We start from the raw sequence: 19,262 nt of genomic DNA on the forward strand, positions 1-19,262 counted from the left end.
TAGGGAAATTCAGGGCCCAACTTAATTTTTTTCCTGATGGATATGCAATTATGCCAGTAACATTTTACTAAATAGATTTTTTTTTCCCATTGACTTTAAATATCACCTTTGTCACTTTTTAAATTTTTATATATAATGGGATCCATTTCTGAGCTCTCTGTTCTGTTCTACTGACCTACTTGTCTATTCTTATGCCAGTATAATACTCTCTCAGTTTCAGACTGTATTTTAATATTTGTCAATACAAATTCCCACCTCTTTCTACTGCCCTGCCCCTTTCCTGTTTTTCATACTTGGATTAGTTCTTCTCAGATAACTGTTCTTTCATATGAATTTTAGGTTAATTCTATTAGGTAAAAAAAGATTCACACCTTAAGATTATTTTTTCAAAACTTAAGATTTTAATTGGGACTGCATTAAAAAAGTACCTAAAAAATCTATTTAAGAAAATAGAGAAAGCAAAAAAGTCTCTCTATATTTATGTTATTTAACTTAGTTTATAAGATCCTAAGGTCCAGGAACCCTGTCTCTTTGGTTATAGGGAGTGGTTATTCATACCATTAATTAAATGTGAATCTCTTTAAATACTTAGGGCTAGTGTTTAAATAGTGTACTGGAATTAAAGGACTTCCAGGTCCCTTAATCTCATGAATAATTTAGAAAAAGGCTGTATTTATTATTCTAGGATATTGTGAGAGAAGACATTTGAGAACTGCTTTCAACCTGTAAAGTGTTTTTTAAAAGTATAGCCTCTGGGCTTCCCTGGTGGCGCAGTGGTTGAGAGTCCGCCTGCCGCTGCAGAGGACGTGGGTTCGTGCCCCGGTCCGGGAGGATCCCACATGCCGCGGAGCGGCTGGGCCCGTGAGCCATGGCCGCTGAGCCTGCGCGTCCGGAGCCTGTGCTCCACAACGGGAGAGGCCACAGCAGTGAGAGGCCCGCATACTGCAAAAAAAAAAAAAAAAAAAAAAGTATAGCCTCTTAGCAGTACTCACTCCAAAGAAGTTTTTCCTTCAGTTCACAATGAGCTTATTAAGTACTTTTTAAAGCAACTGTCCTATTTAATATAGATTGAGGTTCATCAGGAAAGTATTTGAGCAGAATAAGCTTCATGACCAGCACTTCAAGTAAATTATGTTTCATGAGTGCTAAGGATCGCCATTAACGTACAAGTCATTTTAATTCAGTTTTTTTTTTTTTTTTTTTTTGTGGTACGCGGGCCTCTCACTGTTGTGGCCTCTCCCGTTGCGGAGCACAGGCTCCGGACGCGCAGGCTCAGCGGCCATGGCTCACGGGCACAGCCGCTCCGCGGCATGTGGGATCTTCCCGGACCGGGGCACGAACCCGTGTCCCCTGCATCGGCAGGCGGACTCTCAACCACTGCGCCAGCAGGGAAGCCCTAATTCAGTTTTTCATTGGCACTGAGCTAATTGCTCAGATATAAAGTTATAAGATATAAAGAAGTAAAATACTGGTGCTTGCCCTCAAGTAGTTTACTGTCTAGCTGAAGAAGTAAGATAAATATGCACATGTGAAAAGATAACAAGTCAGTGAATAACTGATAACTATTACATTATATATGTATATATACATTTATATACATATATAGTATATGTACTATATACACATATAGTATATTAAAAGTGTTAGAGAAGTTCAGATGTAGGCAAGATCTCTTATAACCTGGAAGCTCAGAGTTTGCACTGGACCTTAAAGGATAAGTAAGATTTGGAAAGAAGGGAGAAAGCTCTTTCCAAGTAGAGAGAAAAGTAATGACAAAAGTCAGGCCTGGGAGTTTTGCAGAAATGGAGTGTTTATATTCGAAGGGTTTAGACAGAAAAGACAGATTAGGGCCAGATTATGGAGGATCTTGAATAACGGACAAAGGAATTTGGATGCTGAACTCTTGGCAGTGAGAAGCCACTGAAGATTTTTGAGTTAGGGAAGTGAAATAACATTAGTGGTATGCAGTGCTGATTGAAGTTGGGAGGGAAAGGGGACATAAAGACCAATAAAGAATTTCCTGTAGTTGTAGTTGTACAGAAGTAGATGATGAAGACTTAAACCACAATGGTACCAGTGGGAATTGGAGTGAGGAGAAAGATGGAAGCAACATTCAAAAGAAGATTTAGAAAGACTCAGAATCAAACGTGACTTTAATAATTTAATACCCTGTAATTGGGAAAATGGTGGTATTATTAACAGAACTAGGATGTGAGCAGGATTTGCTGTTTTTATGTATAAGATTAGTTCATTTTTGGGCATTTTGAGTTTGTGGAACAGTGAGTGGGGCATCTAAGTAGAAATTAGTCTGGTAGATATTTGGAGATGTGGATCTGGTCTGGGGAGGGAGGTCAAGGTAGGCACATATTTTGGTATTATTATTAAAAATATACGAGCAGAAGAGGTCTTCAAAAGAAAAGAGAAGGACTTCCCTGGTGGCTCAGTGATTAAGAATCCGCCTGCCAATGCAGGGGACATGGATTCAATCCCTGGTCCGGGAAGATCCCACATGCTGCTGAGCAGCTAAGCCCGTGCGCCACAACTGCTGAGCCTGCGCTCTAGAGCTGGGGAGCCACAACTACTGAGCCCATGTGCCACAACTACTGAAGCCCTCATGCCTAGAGCCTGTGCTCCACAACAAGAGAAACCACCACAAGGAGAAAACCGCGCACCACAAGAAGAGTAGCCCCTACTCGCTGCAACTAGAGAAAGCCCACACGCAGCAACGAAGACCCAACACGGCCAAAAATAAATAAATAATAATAATTTATTAAAAAAAAAAGGAAAAGAGAACAAGGATTGAACACTAAACTGAAAACATACCCATATTTTGTATTAAGGGAAGAATTTTAAAATAATTTTTCTTTAAAATCTTCACCTTTAGTATTTGTTTCAGTTATTTTATAGTTTTGGCTTTTGAAAAAGCTTTGTGTCTCGTGGTGAATGAAGAAACCATAATGAAGAAATGTGCTTATTTTGTATATGTTCCCAGAGTGTCTTTACTAAAAGCATGTATTTTTACCTTTTTAGAGCTGTATTATAAAGCGATACTGTGAGAAAAGATTTGTGTCTAAATACCTTGCAACAATTGGAATTGACTATGGAGTCACAAAGTGAGTACATATATTCTTTCCTTGGGCTTGCAAATTACACAGAAATTCAGAACCCTTCTAAACTGATCTGTCTTGAAATGGAGAGTCTGAAGATAAACTGGGACACATAAGAATGAGACCTTTACAGATAGTAGTAATCACATCATTTGTTCATCATGGAGTACCTTCTGTTTGCCAGGCTTCGTGTGGGGTGTAGGGTCTGGTGATGAGCAAGTCTGCACGAAGCCTGCCTGGCAGATGTAGCTTTTCAGGAAGCATGTTTCTATATAAGCAGTTCTCGTTAGCAAGTATATTTTTAGAGAATTTTGAAATATTCTCTCCCAAAAGCCTAAATATTATGTGGAAAATTTTCTATCAGAGAACTTCCTTTTATGATCTTTACATCCTATTAGAATCCAGCAAAAATGATCTGGGAAGAGTAAAATTAGGTATAAATGGGAATTTATTTGGAGATGAATCAAGGGTGGGTTGAGCTTGGGGAGATAGGGTCACATTAACAGGAAATTACACTGGGGGAAAGTAGAATTGGGGTAGACAGCACATCCCCAAACGTGGAATTTTAGGTGCTCACTGTTCAGACCCCAACCTGCCCCTTCCCTTCTCTCTTATCTCATTCTTTTACACATTTTACTCTCCACCCATGCTGAATTTGTGCCATCATACTTTCCTATCTCAGTGCCATCATTCATTCTGTCCACCTGAAGTGTCCTTTCCCCTCATCTCTCCGCCTCTCAATCTCCTCAAGGTATAAAGTGTAACTGTTCCCATATGGCTTTCTGAACAGCTCCTTTATCAGTCAGGACTCATTTTAGTTGAAAATGACAGAAATATTAAAATTCTCTGCTATTCATGGGTCTTAGCATAAATTGTCTTGTGTTATCGTTTGTATATGTTTCATGTCTCCTGCTAGATTTAAAGCTCCATTAAGAAGGGACTATTAGTATAAATTACCTCCAAGTGCCTGGCACAGTGCTTATACATAGTCGATACTCAATAAATAATTATTGTTAGGTAAGATGATACATCTGAAGAGGAAGTTTGCAACATTAGAATAGGAGGGCCACATTCAAGAAGGTAGACTAAAGTGTAGGGTGTATCTATACTTCAGGGCACAGGATTTCTTCAGTTATATGGTAGGATATCCTATTCAAGGCAGTTTTGTTTTGAATCCATGTTAAGTAGCTAATTTATTCATTTAAGAAATAAGAGTTACCATGTTATGCCCTAGAACTGTGGTTTATTCAACAGACTACAGTCACCTCTCAATATCCAAGGGATGTTGGTTCCAGGATCCCCTGTGGATGCCAAAATCTGCAGATGTTCAAGTCCCTTATATAAAATAGTGTAGTATTTGCATGTAACCTATGCACATCCTCTCAATACTTTAAATCATCTCTCTAATACCTAATACAATATATCAATAAATAGTTTTAAATACAGTGTTAATGCTATGTAAATATATAGTTGCCACCTTGTGGCAAATTCAAGTTTTGCTTTTTAGAACTTTCTGGAATTTTTTTCTGAATATTTTTGATCCAAGTTTAGTCGAATCCATGGATACAGAGCCTTCCGTAAGGCTGACTGTATTGTTTCTGGTTGATTTTTTATTTTTATTTTTTGTCTTATGGTGAGGAGGAGAATATGATTGACAGAAACCCAACTCAAGCCAAAAAAAAAAATCAATTCACATAATCCAATTATAAGGATGTAGCTGGGTCTCAGAGATCGCTGGAACCAGGGAGAGAATATAACCTGGTCCTTTCATGACGTGTCTCTCTCTACCTTTTGGCTCCTTCTCCACAGCTGCTGGTAGCTCTCAAGTTTACCAAAACTAATCACAAATTTAAAAAATACCAGGTAAGGTTTTGATTGTCCAGGTAGAGATAGGTGCCTTTCCCCAGCTCAGTTAACTGTGGCCAGCAGAGTGGCATCAAAAAAGAAGATGGAAGAACCCATTTAAACCACAGTTGGGAGAAGGAGGGTACTCTTTTGGGCAGTCAAAACAATAGATTCGTATATGTATAGCTGATTCACTTTGTTATAAAGCAGAAACTAACACACCATTGTAAAGCAATTATACTCCAATAAAAATGTTAAAAAACAAAACAAAACAAAAATAGATTCCCACTCCATCCTTCAGATTTCAGTATACTTAAGAATTAGTTGTAGAGTTTGTGAAAATGAATATTCCTAAGACCCACCCACTAAGATTCTGATTCACGGGATCTGAGGTGGGGCACAGGACTACATTTTAAACACCCTCCCCATATTTCCATATAATGGTGCAGGTGGTCTTCAGGCCACAATTTAGGAAAGCAAGCACTGGCTTGAGGTAATGAATTACCATTTTTCTCAAGGTAATTTCCTCTGTCAGACTTCTGAATTAAATTGACCTCTTTTGAGTTTCAATTTGTGAACACATTTGTGTTACTTCCTGATTTTATAAACTTCAGTTCCATCCCTTCTCAGCTGCTATCTGGCAAAACTTTCTAATATAAATTGTTACACGAGATCTAATGCAGATGCTCTCCAACTCTGTTGTTGTTTTGTTTTGCTGTTCTCACACTGTCTTTTGTAAAATGGATCCTGATTTCACAGATGTTAAAATGAAAACAAATTTGCATCTTAGAATTGATGAAATATGGCAGAGAATTCAGGAATGAAGAAATCATGATGATTAGTAGTTACTTTGATTGAAATATACAAGTAATATAAAACAACTGTAGGAATTATGGTTTCAGAAAAGAAAGTGGAAAAAAAAGTGAAAGAAAAGTAATAGAGGATATTATGAACTTGGACAGGGAACAATAATCATAAATAAGCCAGGAGGTAGTATAGAAACAATGGGAGCAGGTGCTGCTGTCCTTGTAGTCCATGGGAGGGACTCTTAATCAATGCTGTCTAAACTGAAACATGCTACTTAAAAAAACATAACTTTAACCTGTTAATTTATTGCTAATAATCTCCATTTTTAACCTTACAGGAATGTTTTTAGGAAATACTGTTTCTGTAGTAAAGAGCATTTATATTTAAAGCTCAATAATTCCTCCCAGTTTACATCAGTTTCTTTTTTTTTCTTTTGTTAAATTCAGTGAAATGTAAATTTTACGCTTTTAAATTAATATAATCCCAATTTTATAAAAATATTTATGTCTATCAGTCTTATCTATGTACACAAAGAAGTCTACAGTAATGTTCATCTATATTAATGAAGGTTTTTCTTCTGGGTGGTAAGATTTGGGATAACTTAAACTTTCATCTTTCTACTTTTCTTTAGTGTTTGAATTATTTATGAAGTTTCATTCATCCATTTTCCAATAGTGATTTTAATTTTTTTTTTGTATGTGAACATTCATAGAAGCTATATTTCTAGTAGTGCCAAGTTAGAAACAACTCAACTGTCCATCAACAGATTAATGGATAAACAAACTGTGGCATATTCATATGATGGAATACTGCTCAGCAGTGAGAGGAACAAACTATTCATATACACAGCAACATAGATAAACCCTAAAATAATAATGTTGAGTAAAAGAAGGTAGACAAAAAAGTGAACACACGGTATGATTTCACATATATCCAATTCTAGAAAAAGTAAACTGACCTAATAGTGACTGACAGCAGATCAGTGGTTGGCTAAGTAGGGCAGGAAGGGCAGGAAGGAGGGGTTTCAAAGGGGCCCAAGGAAATGAGTGATATGTTCATTGTCTTGACTGTGGTGATGGCTTCACAGGCGTAGACATATGTCAGACTCATCAAATTATATACTTTAAACATGCGCAGCTTACTGTACATCAATTATACTAAAGTAAAGCTGTCCTAAAGAAGGAGGAGGAGGGAAGGTGGCAGCCCTTGGCCCCGTGGTGGAGACCAGTCACTTCTCTGCTCTCCTGGTTGGGTGCAGATGTGAGTGTGGGGTTTATCTACAGAATCTTGTCTCCTCTGCCATCCAGGTATTCTTTACCTACACAGCTGTGTCTCCTCCAGTTGTTCCAGGTTTCTCAAAGGCAGGGCAGTGCCTTCTGTGTCCAGCCTCTCCTGGGGTTGACCATTCTAGTCTGGTTCACATATTTGCAGAGATGGGCAGCCAAGATAGGGAGGTTCTGTAACATCTGGTGCGTGGGCTCTGCTGCTTCAGAGGGCAGAAATGGGGCCACACAGGAGCCACAGGGACCGCATGCCAGGTCAGCACCTTTGCTGGGCAGCTTGCCCTCGGTTTGCCCTAACACCACTGAGTGTGGGCGGGGAGACGACTTCACACCCTTCTTTCCAGATAAGAAAATGAGGCCCAGAGTCCTGGGGTGGGGACCGAGGTGAAAAAAGAATGGAAACGGCCTCCCAAAGGAGGCTGCCTGCAGTCACGCACAATCCTTCAAGGGTCCCGCGGCCTGCCCCACTACTCCGTCAGCCATCCCCAACCAGCCGCCTTTGCTATAGAAACAGTAATAGTGATTTTTCTTTAAAAAAATAAAAGGACTGGAAGCAAGTATACTGTGATGTTAACAGTAGTTAATTCTAACATGAATGGTTGTTACTTCCCTTTTTGTTCTCTTCTGTGTTTCCAAATTTCTGAAAACAAATTGACTATTGTTCTTGCTCAGATGAAGGGCATAGGAAAATTAAACAATCAACATTAATAATATACATCTTTATACTGTTTATTTTATACTATTTATTGTACTGCATGGTAACCAAGCATAACCAGTAGTAATTACGATGTCTTACTAAGTGAAGTAAAACATTTTGTTTTCCTTCATCTTGCTCCTACTGTCCCTAATCCATTTTTTTTTTTAGCACCACAGTAATAGCTACTATTTGTTTGTTACGGGGTGTGGACTGAAGTGTCGAGGTAAGGTGAGGCTAAATGAGGGTGTTTATTCCAAGTGAGTTCAGGGTTCTTAAAACAGGAGCCACCTGCCAGGTTGTGACTCCTGTGGTAAAGATTATCTGGAATCAAGAAGAGGCACTAAGAAAGTACCTCTTTTAAATTTCATACACATAACCTTTTGAAATTCATAAGCGACATAAATGATATTAATATGAATACAGAAGCCATGACCTTCTTTGGGATTGTTTGCATTTGAACATTTCAGGGTACAAGTCAGAGACAGAGAAATCAAAGTTAACATCTTCGATATGGCTGGACATCCCTTCTTCTACGAGGTAAGAAAGACTTTTTGAGAAAACCTATATCCAGTATTGTCAGTGGGTTGAAGGAAAGATCCCGAATTACCGAACAACCAGTATTCAAGTCATGTGTAAAAATAGGTAAATTTAGCTGGTGTTTGTGGCTTCCCTTCGGAGCTTTACCTTAATGGATATCTGTTGGTCTTCTGTGCTGTCCCCTTAAATAGTGGTAGGAAATTTTGCTGCTAATGTTTCAAACACTTAGATAAGACATTTTAACCTTCAAAGGACTGTTGCTTTTTACTTTGTGCCTTAGCCCAGAATGTGAAAAGATAATTACATAGGTATAGGAACTTAGGAATTCAGAAATGAACCCTTTGTAGCAGTGTTCTAGAGCGATTTTCCAGTGCACTCCTCAGTCATGTGTGCTCTCTCCCCAGAAGAAACGAAAGCAGCCTCACTTGGTTTACTTTCATCTGCTTATCAGTCCTAAGTAGTCTCAAAATCAGTCTCATGGCCTTTATCTTTTGTTTTTCCTTTCTTGGGTTTTTCATTTATTTCCTCCCTTCTGCTTGCTTTGGGTTTACTCTACTCTTCTTGTTCTAGGTTCTTGAGGTGGGAGCTTAGATTATTGATTTGAGACTTTCTTTTCTAATGTATGCATTTAGTATTATAAATTCCCCTCTCAGTACTATGTAGCTGTATCCCACAAGTTTTGATATGTTGTATTTTCATTTTCATCTCATTCATTCAGCTTTTTAAAAAAATTTCCCTTGAGATTTTCTGTTTGACCTGTGGATTATTTAGAAGTGTGTTTAGTTTCCAAGTGTTAGAAATCTTCCTGTTATCTTTCTGTTATTGATTTCTAGTTTGATTTCATTGTGATCAGAGAACACACTATATGATTTCAATTTTAAAAAATTTGTTGAGGTTTCTTTTTCATGGCCCAGGACGTGGTCTATCTTGGTATATGTTACATGGGTGCTTGAAAAGAATGTATATTCTGCTACTGTTGGATAAAGTGTTCTATAAATGTTTATTAGAGCCTGTTGGTCAGTGGTGTTGTTGAGTTCCTTTATATTCTTGCTGAATTTCTGTTTAGTTCTGTCAGTTGCTAAAAGAGGGGTTTTGAAGTTTCCAACATTAATTGTGGATTTGTCTGTTTCTCCTTTTAATTCTATTGATTTTTGCTTCACATATTTTGTAGCTCTCTTGTTTGGTGCATATACATTTAGGATTGCTATGCCTTCATTATATAATTTTATTATTATATCCTGTCCCCCCTGTGTCTCTGGTAATTTTCTTTCTAATGTCTATTTTATCTGATATTAATATAGACATTTCTGCTTTCCTTTGATTAATATTTGCATGGTACATCTTTTTCTGTCCTTGCACTTTCAGCCTGTTTATATCATTATATTTGAAGTGATAAGACAATACATAGTTCAATCATGTTTTTTAATGTATTATGCCAATTTCTGTCCTTAGATCACCTACTCTTACGTAGTTATTGATATGTTAGCGTTTAAGTTTATTATTTTTGTTTGTTTGTTTTCCATTTTTTAAAAAAACGAATTTATTTATTTATTTTTGGCTGCTTTGGGTCTTCGTTGCTGCCCGCAGGCTTTCTCTAGTTGTGGTGAGCGGGGGCTACTCTTCGTTGCGGTGCATGGGCTTCTCATTGTGGTGGCTTCTCCTGTTGTGGAGCACAGGCTCTAGACACGCGGGCTTCAGTTGTTGTGGCACGTGGGCTCAGTAGTTGTGGCTTGTGAGCTCTAGAGCACAGGCTCAGTAGTTGTGGTGCACAGGCTTAGTTGCTCTGTGGCATGTGGGATCTTCCTGGACCAGGGCTCAAACCTGTCCCCTGCATTGGCAGGTGGATTCTTAACCACTGTGCCACCAGGGAAGCCCTTGTTTTCCGTTTTTCATTTCTGTTTTCTTTTTCCTGCCCTCCTGTGGGTTACTTGAACACTTTTTGAATTCCATTTTGATTTGTCAAGTGTTTTTTTAATACATTTATTTATTTTATTTTTGGCTGCATTGGGTCTTCGTTGCCGCGCGCAGGCTTTCTCTAGTTGTGGCGAGTGGGGGCTACTCTTCGTTGCGGTGCGCGAACTTCTCATTGCGGTGGCTTCTCTTGTTGCGGAGCACGGGCTCTAGGCACATGGGCTTCAGTAGTTGCGGCTCGTGGGTTAGTTGCTCCGCGGCACGTGGGATCTTCCTGGACCAGGCATTGAACCCATGTTCCCTGCATTGGCAGGTGGATTCTTAACCACTGTGCTACCAGGGAAGCCCCTCTATAGTGTTTTTGAGTAAATCTTTCTGCATAGCTTTATTAGTGGATACTCTAGTTATTATATAAGTTATCACAGGCTACTGGTGGTGTTACTTTAACAGTTTGAGTGGAGTGTAGAAACTTTTCCTTCTTTTACGCCCCTTTATCCTCTCCCATTTATAATATAATTGTCTTAAATATTTTCTCTAAGTATATTAGAAGCACAACAGTGTTTAATTTTTGCTTAACTGTCAAACATAATTTAGAAAACTTAAGAGAGAAGGAAAGCATATTGAATTCACCGTACTTTTACTTACTCTGTTCTTTCATCCTTTGTTATGTTCCAGGGTTCCTTCTTTTATCATTTCCTTTCTGTGTGGAGGACTCCTTTAGCCATTCTTTTAGTGTAGGTCTGCTGGCAACAGATTCTCTTAGTTTTCCTTGATTAAGAATGTTTTGGTTTCTCCTTTGGCCCTGGAGAATTTTTTTTTTGCAGGTTATGGGATTCCGATTTGATATTGTTACCAAACCAAACTTGGGTCCACTCGCCTGTGCGCAGTAAATCCAGTTCTACTGACAATAGGTTGTGGTGAAGGAAAGTACAGCAGTTATTGCAGGGTGCCAAGCAGGTAGTTCTGGACAGCTAATGCTGGGGAAAAAAAACCCCGAACTCCCCGAAGGATTTCAGCAAAGCATTTTTAAAAGCAAGGGCGCCCCCCTCAACCCCCGCCCCCCCCCCCCCCCCCCCCCCCCCGCACAGGGTATGTGATCAGCTTGTGCACAATTCTCTGATTGGTTGATGGTGGGATAACAGGGCAGAATAATAGGAATTAACATTATCAATCCTTCGGCGCCAGTAGGTCTGGGGGCCTTTGTGCTCATGATCATCAAGTAATTAATTTCTTCCATTGGTGGTTTTAGCACCTGTAAAACAACTCAGGAAGTGTGCATCAGATACTATTATCTGGGTACTTCAGAGAGGAGGTACAGCAGAGGATATGGGGGAGGGGTCTGTCCTGAAAAGTCCCCATGGTGTCCTGCTCGGTTACAATTTTTCTTTTTTTTCAACACTTCTTTCCTCTGGCCTCATGGTTTCTGATGAAAAATCTGCTGTCATTTGAAATGGTTTTTTCCCCCATTTTTTTTTTTAACATTGTCAATACTTTTTTATATGAGATCAGGTCCATTTCATCTTAAACTTAGAAATTTCTGCCGTAAAATTGTCTCAACTCTGCATTTAAGAAAGAGCAGTTTTTTAAACATTGTATCTCATGGGAAAATAGTACATATCACAGAAAACTTCCTACTTTGCTGTTTTCTCTAATTTCTCTTGAGCACCATGCAAAGTTATTTCATGTTATATGAGAATCATTTCTCCTCTTATGATAATATTCCTCTTCTCTACTTAGATTTCCTTATCATTTGCGGTTTTGAGGCCACCTCTTGTACTCACTGAGCCTCTTAATCCCCTATAATTTCACCACTCTCAGGGAAGAAGTGGGGTTTCTGAGATATTTATTGGGAAGGTTCACTTATTTAGGTTCGGAGAGGTGTCATTTTTTTCTCTGACCGCTTTCATGATATTTTTCCTTTGTCTTTAATTTTTACAGGTTTAATTATGTCTTTTGGCATAGATTTCTTTGAGTTTTTCCTGTTTGGGGTTTTCTCAGCTTGAATCTGTAGGTTTATGCCTCCTGCCAAATTTGGGAAGTTTTCATCCATTATTTCTCTTTAAGTACTTTTCAGCCCCACCACGTTTCTCCTTTCCTTCCAGGTCTCTGATCTTATTATAGTCTCACAGGTCCCTGAGGCTCTGTTTTTTTTCTTTTTTCTTTCTTTCTTTTTCTTTTCTTTCCTTATTTTAGTTTATTTTCTCTCTGTTGTTCAGATTAGGTCATTATTGTTTTGCCTTCCATTTCACTGATTCTTTCCACTGTCTCCTCCATTCTGCTCTTGAGCTCAACTATAATACTAGGCTTTTTATTTCATTCATTCTATTTTTCAGTAATTTATTTTTCTAAAATTTCCACTCAGCCTTTGCTTGAGTGGGTGGGAGTGGTGAGACAGAGCTTTTCTGAGGTGTCAGGCTGAAGTAGATTGGTTATCATCTTTCCTGATCCTTCACTAAAGAGAGCAGGCTTTTGTTAGGCTTTTATTGGTCTGTACACATTGGCATTTCCAGGTTGTACTTCTGCTCTAAGGTTTGAATACATGAGGCAAAAGAAAACCCAGGGAACTCACTGCTGTGTCATTCCTCAGGTCCTGAGGTACCTAGCTTGTCTGCCTTCTCCTTCCCACCTTCCAGAATCTTCTTTTTGTTTGTTTCTTTTGTTTTTTTGGGATTTTTCTTTGGTTTCTTTTGGCTGTGCCATGTGGCATGTGGGATCTTAGTTCTCCGAGCAGGGATTGAACCCGTGCTCCCTGTAGTGGAAGCGTGGAGTCTTAACCGCTGGACCGCCAGGCAAGTCTCTGTATGTTTTATATATAGCATCCTGGATTTTTACTTGTACTTAGCAGAAGGCATAGGGAAAAGCACACGTACTCCATCTTACCACAGGAAACGTAACTTTTAATGGCTATATAATCTTCCATCTTGTGAATATACCCAAATATTTAGGTTAAATGAATTCCTTTCAAATGTGAAGCCTTACAGTAGATTAAATCAATTTTACAAGTGTAGAATATTGTCAGTGAAAAAGGAATGGAGGCTCTAGGTGACCAAAGTTTGACGTAGATTCTAACTACCAGAAATGCTAACATAAATCTTAGATTACACCAAAGTCATGTAAGTGGAAAGTTGGAAGATGCCTGAGAATTATGTGGTCCAGACTTCTTCATTGCAGGATTTCTTTCTGTAGCATCCCTGATTGATGGCCATCAGTCATTCACCAGATAACAGTATGCCAGTTTCTATGCTGTACACTGAAAATACACAGCCCCAGTTTTCATGACACATAGTTATGTCAGAGAAGACACATGGTAAACAAAGGACAGAATGCTTGGGAGCATTTAATACCCACACCTAGCTTTTCTGGAAGGTCAGGAAATCCTGTTGAAGGAAGCAACATTTAAACTGAGTCTTGATGGAGAAGTAAGAATTATGTAGGTTGGTGGGAATCCAGGGACCGTATAATACACAGGACAGTTTTGAGTGGTGCAGACTGTTAAGTTTGGAGAATGAGTGTGTCTAATGATAGGGTCTCACTACTTCATGAGTTAATCTTTTACAGAGTTAAAAACTCTACATTAACAACTTCTCTGTTATGAAGGCTGCCTTCCTTTGAATTTGCTACTGATTCTGGCCTTGTTTTTGAGGCAACATAGCCTGAGTTTGTGCTTCTACAAGAGAACCTTCCTAATATTTGTTAATCTGCACCTTTCCAGGTAAAACATTTTTTCTTCCTGCCACAGCTAGACCAGTCAGCATCCTGTGTGGATAACCTCTAGGTAGCTGATAGGGAGCTGAGAACTGAACACAACATTCCAGATATTGTCTAACTAGTGAAAAAGCCTGAGCGTTCTGTTACTTCTATCATTAGACACTAGACGCTTATTAACGCAGCCCAAAATTGCAATAGCTACTTTTTTAGCAGCTCACAAAAATAGAAGTATAATTAATAGAAGCACCTTGAAATCACCACTTCTGAAGTACCTTTTCTCCAAAATAGCCTTGATCTCTCCTTTTTGGTCAAGTATTTGCTGTCTGTAGCTCAAACCCTCCTATTTGACGAGACCAAAGCCATCACCTTCTTTCTAAGCCCTAAACTGACCAAAGTACACCTTTGCCCAGCACACACCTAGTGAAGCATCCACAGTCATTCTCAAGGTCCCTGGCTTCCTCAAATCCTTAGCGTCTGTCCTCCATTGAAGCTTCCATTGTCACCAGTCCGTGTGACAGTTTTACCCAAAGGGCCTGCTGAGAAAAGACAGTCTGCTTAGTGTGTCAGATAGCAATCTCGGAGGAAAGTGTCAGAGAGGGGACCCCCAAGAGAATGATGGCCTGTATTTTACCACGAGTCTTGCTTCCACTCGTGCACACAGCTGAATTCTGGGGTTTATTGGGATGAGTTAGTGGGTCTATTAAGACTTTCTGAGGCCTGAGTGATATTAAACTAACAGCTCTCTCTAACCTGCAAGCTAGAAAGTTTGCCACCTCTGCTTTAAAATTAAATAATTGCAGTTCCCTCAGCGTCCTATTTAATTAAACTTCAGATGCAGCAAGTCTGCCAGGATTACAGTAGAAAGCTGTTTGGGGAGGTAAGAATAATGGAACTCTAGGGACCACTGAGGCATCAGCTTTGACCTTTCCATTTTACAGAAACTAAGGCTGGAGGTAATAAAGTCACTTACTCAAGATGACAGCTAGTTGCTGAACCCAAACTTGAACTTGAGTCCCTTGAAAGAGAAATCCATTGAGCTCATTTAATTCTCTTTCTACACACAAATCTCCCTCTGAACAGCATGATCTGATTTTGGAATTCTTTTCCCTTTTGGCCTCTACTTTTGTTCTCTACTATAGCACATTCAGCCATTTGATTACACAAATACTTATACCTGCTAGGCCCAGGGGGTGACACAAAGATATGTTCCTTCATGTCGCTTACAGTCTAGTGGGGAAGACAGCTGGATATGCTACTAACTATGAAACTAGACAGGAAGTGACATGAGTGCTATTAGAAGTACAGAATGCTGTGGTATTCCAAGGGACATAGAGATTGCATTCTGTTTTGCAGGTGGAGGGGATTAGATGGTGAGAAAGGGGGAAGAAGAAGCTACATGAAAGATACAGCATTATAGCTAGATCTTAGAAAATGAAAGACGAAGAGGTATCCACTTCCAGGTGGAGTTAGGAAGGCATAGGACAGGTTTGGGGAATGAGAGATTATCCAGTTTGAAGTACAGGGAACAGGAGGGGATCAAGCTGGGAAGTTGGTGGAGGACTGATCAGATGCTGTTAATATCAACTAAAAGAGTTTGAACTTTGGAGGGTGGGCAGTAGGGAAACAATGAAGAATTTTTGAGCCGGGGCTTTAAAAAGATACATATGCACAATATATAACGTTGCTAGGGAGATTGCTTAGAAGACTCTTGCAGTTGTGCGGTCAAGAGATAATGTTGGCAATGAAAATGGAAAGGAAGTGACGGTGCAAGAAGCATGGCAGAGGCGGCTTCTACAGAACTGTTTGAATCTGCTGGGCAAAGAAGAGCAGCAGAGGCTAACACCAGGCTTTCAACCTGAGTGGCTCAGCGAGGGGTGTGCTGCTTTCATCACTAGAAGTTCAAGAGAAGGAAAAGTTTAGGAAGGAATGAATTGGAGGGTTTCCTGTTGTGCAGATGGAATCTGAGTTTCCAACAGGACATTCAGCTGGAAGTCTAGAGCTCACTGGAAATGTGGGTCTAGAAGTGCTGATGAAAGGACTCAGCTTGGAGGTTCTCACAGTTGAAACCGCGCAAGTGGTTGATTTTGCTGAGTTGGGAGGAAGGATAACAAAGAAGGGATGAGGGCCCAGGACAGGGTTTGGAAATGTGGCGGCAGACTGGAGTGGGAGCAATGGAGAGAAGAGGAGTCGGTGGAAGAGAGATCAGTTAAGAACCTGGAGAATGTGGTGTGTGGGAGCCCAGGCAGCAGGAGTTTCTAGACAGAAGGGAAAACTCTATTTAACTCCTGCAAGAGGGCTAAGGGCCATGAGTACTGAGGGTAGAAGACACCTTCCTGGTCTTCATCACATTAAATTCGTTCCAATTTTGTTGGTTTTGATTTTAGGGGATAGCTTTCTATGTTTATATAAATTAAGAGGGACTTACATTCTTGGTCCAGGTGTCTCTCTATGCTCAGAAACCTATAGATACTTCATGCCAGATGTGTGAGAGATGTCTTCATTCTTACTACATATCCAGCGTGAGTCTGAGTACTTACTGGAATTTTCTGGAAAGAACATATAATACATGGCCTCTGTCAGGATTCTTACTGGAATTTTGGCCTGAAAACCCCAGTCCGTCAGTGTTGTTCCTCATCTGCCAACCTGTCACGTTAGCGCCTCTACCACTTTATTGCGCCCTGTACTTCATGTTGCCTCTTCCCAGAATTGAAGATATGCCCCAGAGGTCAGTTGCCTCTTTTTTTTTTAAAGGAACATTTATTTATTTATTTATTTTTGGCTGCGTTGGGTCTTCGTTGCTGTGCGCGGGCTTTCTCTAGTTGCGGCGAGCGGGGGCTACTCTTCGTTGCGGTGCGCGGGCTTCTCATTGTGGTGGCTTCTCTTGATGTGGAGTACAGGCTCTGGGCACGTGCGCTTCAGTTGTGGCATGTGGGCTGTAGAAACACAGGCTCAGTAGTTGTGGCACACGGGCTTAGTTGCTCCACGGCATGTGGGATCTTCCCGGACTAGGGCTCGAACCCATGTCCCCTGCATTGGCAGGCGGATTCTTAACCACTGCACCACCAGGGAAGTCCTCAGTTGCCATTTTTAATAAGAACATCAAAGGAGGACAGTCAGAATGAATGCAAGGAAGGAAAGGAGAAGGTGCTGATACACATTGTTTTCCAGGCACTATTTAGGTGCTCTGCCTTCATTATCTCATTTAATCCTCATAATAACCCTGTGAAGTAAGTAGTGTTATCCCCATTTTACAGTTGAGGAAACTGAGATGCAGAGAGGTTATGTGACTTGCCCAAGATCACACAACTAGTAAGTAAGTGTAAACCCAGATCTGACTCCAGAGCCCATGCTCTTTTCCACTGCATCACACAGACACTCAAGAGTTTGGAGTTCTAGAGTTGCTATAGAGACCCAAGAGTCATAGGGAGGTTCTGCCTAGCATCCTGGGGGAAGCCAGCTTTGGGATGTGATATATAAATGGCTGTACCTACTGCTGATACTTGTGTCATTTTTTGCCTTAAGTTCTTTTTAATTATTCATTCACCTTCCTAGTTCTCCTTAAGAAGAATGCTATATAATTTGTGTTCTTCTAAAGGCCTACTAACAACAATGAAAGATTGATCGCCTCTGGGGAATGGAACTGGAGGTGAGGAGGGTTGGGGCAGGAGGCTGTCAGTTCCATCACAAGTCCTTCTATACTAAGAGACTTTTAAAATTGATTTTATAAAAAGCCCTCGAAAGGCCAGTAGTAACAATTAGAAAACACTATGGATACACAAAAGAACACACTTTGCTAAGTCAATGACTGTGAGATATACTTTTATAAAATCATAATACCTACATTTTGTGCACCTGTTCTTTTATGTAAAGGTTCGTAATGAGTTTTACAAGGACACACAGGGTGTGATACTGGTCTATGATGTTGGGCAGAAAGATTCCTTTGATGCCCTTGATGCATGGCTGGCAGAAATGAAGCAAGATCTTGGACCTCATGGAAACATGGAAAATATTGTATTTGCAGTGTGTGCCAACAAGGTAACTGCTTTGGAAATGGTATGCTTAACTTTCTAGGTTCATTATGGGAAGAGTGTGGCTGAGTTTTGGGGAATAAATAAAAAGAAAAAAATTCTGCAATCTGTAATACAGGAATCAACAGCTTTTCAAAACAAAGGTCCCTAAAACAAAAACAATTAAAAAATAAAGCCTGGCATATCAGGATTTTTATCCTTTTTTTTTCACTGGTGCCGCACTTGGGGAGGATATTGGTGACTGAGCAGGAGAGGTGGAGCCTAATAATAACACTCTGACCTGATTGGAGGAGGGGAAGCAATTAGGTGAAATGTGGACTGTGGAAAGGTGTGAAGGGCAGACCATGGCCCTCAGGCGTGGCAGATGTGATGAAGCCAGCTTTCACAGAGGTGAGCAGCAGCAGTGTTCTCAAAGGAGAATGCTGGTATCAGGCACTTGTGGTTTCACCACAGAAAATCAGTCCACATTCAATATAAGTAATTTTTAAATCTTTTTTGTTCCTGATAATTTTATATGCTAGTGCTGGGGTTCACTTAAGAGTTTTTGCCTCAGCAAAGGATTGACAGAGACCTACTGGTCCTATTCTAGTGGGACAAGGTTGGAATCTTCTCTCCCCCTGCCCCCAACTTTTAATTTCAGATCGACTGTGCTAAGCACCGCTGTGTTGATGAAAGTGAAGGACGTCTTTGGGCTGAAAGCAAAGGGTTCCTGTACTTCGAAACTTCGGCTCAAACTGGAGAAGGAATCAGTGAGATGTTCCAGGTAACCTGGCATTTTATTGTTTTAGAGTTTGTGTCAAGGCTGACCATACCAAATTTTAGTGTAAATTATGAGAAGCAAAATAGTAATAGGAATTTCTCAATTAGAATAAGCTTTCTTTTCCGAAGCTAGTAAGAAAGAAAGAATGGGAGAGAGAGGGAGAGAATGAGTGTGTGTGTATGTGTGATATTTGTCTGCTGTCTGTTTTAGACCAGATCTACCTGCTCATCAGAATTACCTGGGGAAATTCTTCAAAATACAAATTGCTGGGCTCCAGACCTACCGGAAGCTTAATGTTTTGATGGAGCTGAGGAACCTGTATTTTGTTTATTTATTTATTTGTTTGTTTTGTTTATTTATTTATTTCGCTGTGTGGGATCTACACTGTGGTGCACAGGCTTCTCTCTAGTTGTGGTGTGTGGGCTCTAGTGCATGTGGGCTCTGTAGTTTGCAGCACACAGGCTCAGTAGTTGCGGCACACAGGCTTAGTTGACCCGCGGCCTGTGGGATCTTAGTTCCCCGACCAGGGATCGAACCCGCATCCCCTACATTGGAAGGTGGATTCTTAACCACTGGACC

The 19,262-nt window shown here is 40.1% G+C and overlaps 1 protein-coding gene across 1 annotated transcript in view; it reads left to right on the forward strand.

Annotated features, from left to right (window-relative positions):
• Positions 1 to 19,262, forward strand: part of DNAJC27 (DnaJ heat shock protein family (Hsp40) member C27) — a 36,061-nt gene that overhangs the window by 7,212 nt on the left and 9,587 nt on the right. The window contains exons 2-5 of the mRNA XM_065891452.1: positions 3,031 to 3,113; positions 8,207 to 8,276; positions 17,766 to 17,930; positions 18,564 to 18,686. Of these exons, the coding sequence (XP_065747524.1) occupies positions 3,031 to 3,113; positions 8,207 to 8,276; positions 17,766 to 17,930; positions 18,564 to 18,686 (441 nt within the window). The remainder of the gene's footprint in view (positions 1 to 3,030; positions 3,114 to 8,206; positions 8,277 to 17,765; positions 17,931 to 18,563; positions 18,687 to 19,262) is intronic.

Source organism: Phocoena phocoena, chromosome 14, assembly GCF_963924675.1.
Source record: "Phocoena phocoena chromosome 14, mPhoPho1.1, whole genome shotgun sequence".
NCBI classification, from domain to species: domain Eukaryota; kingdom Metazoa; phylum Chordata; class Mammalia; order Artiodactyla; family Phocoenidae; genus Phocoena; species Phocoena phocoena.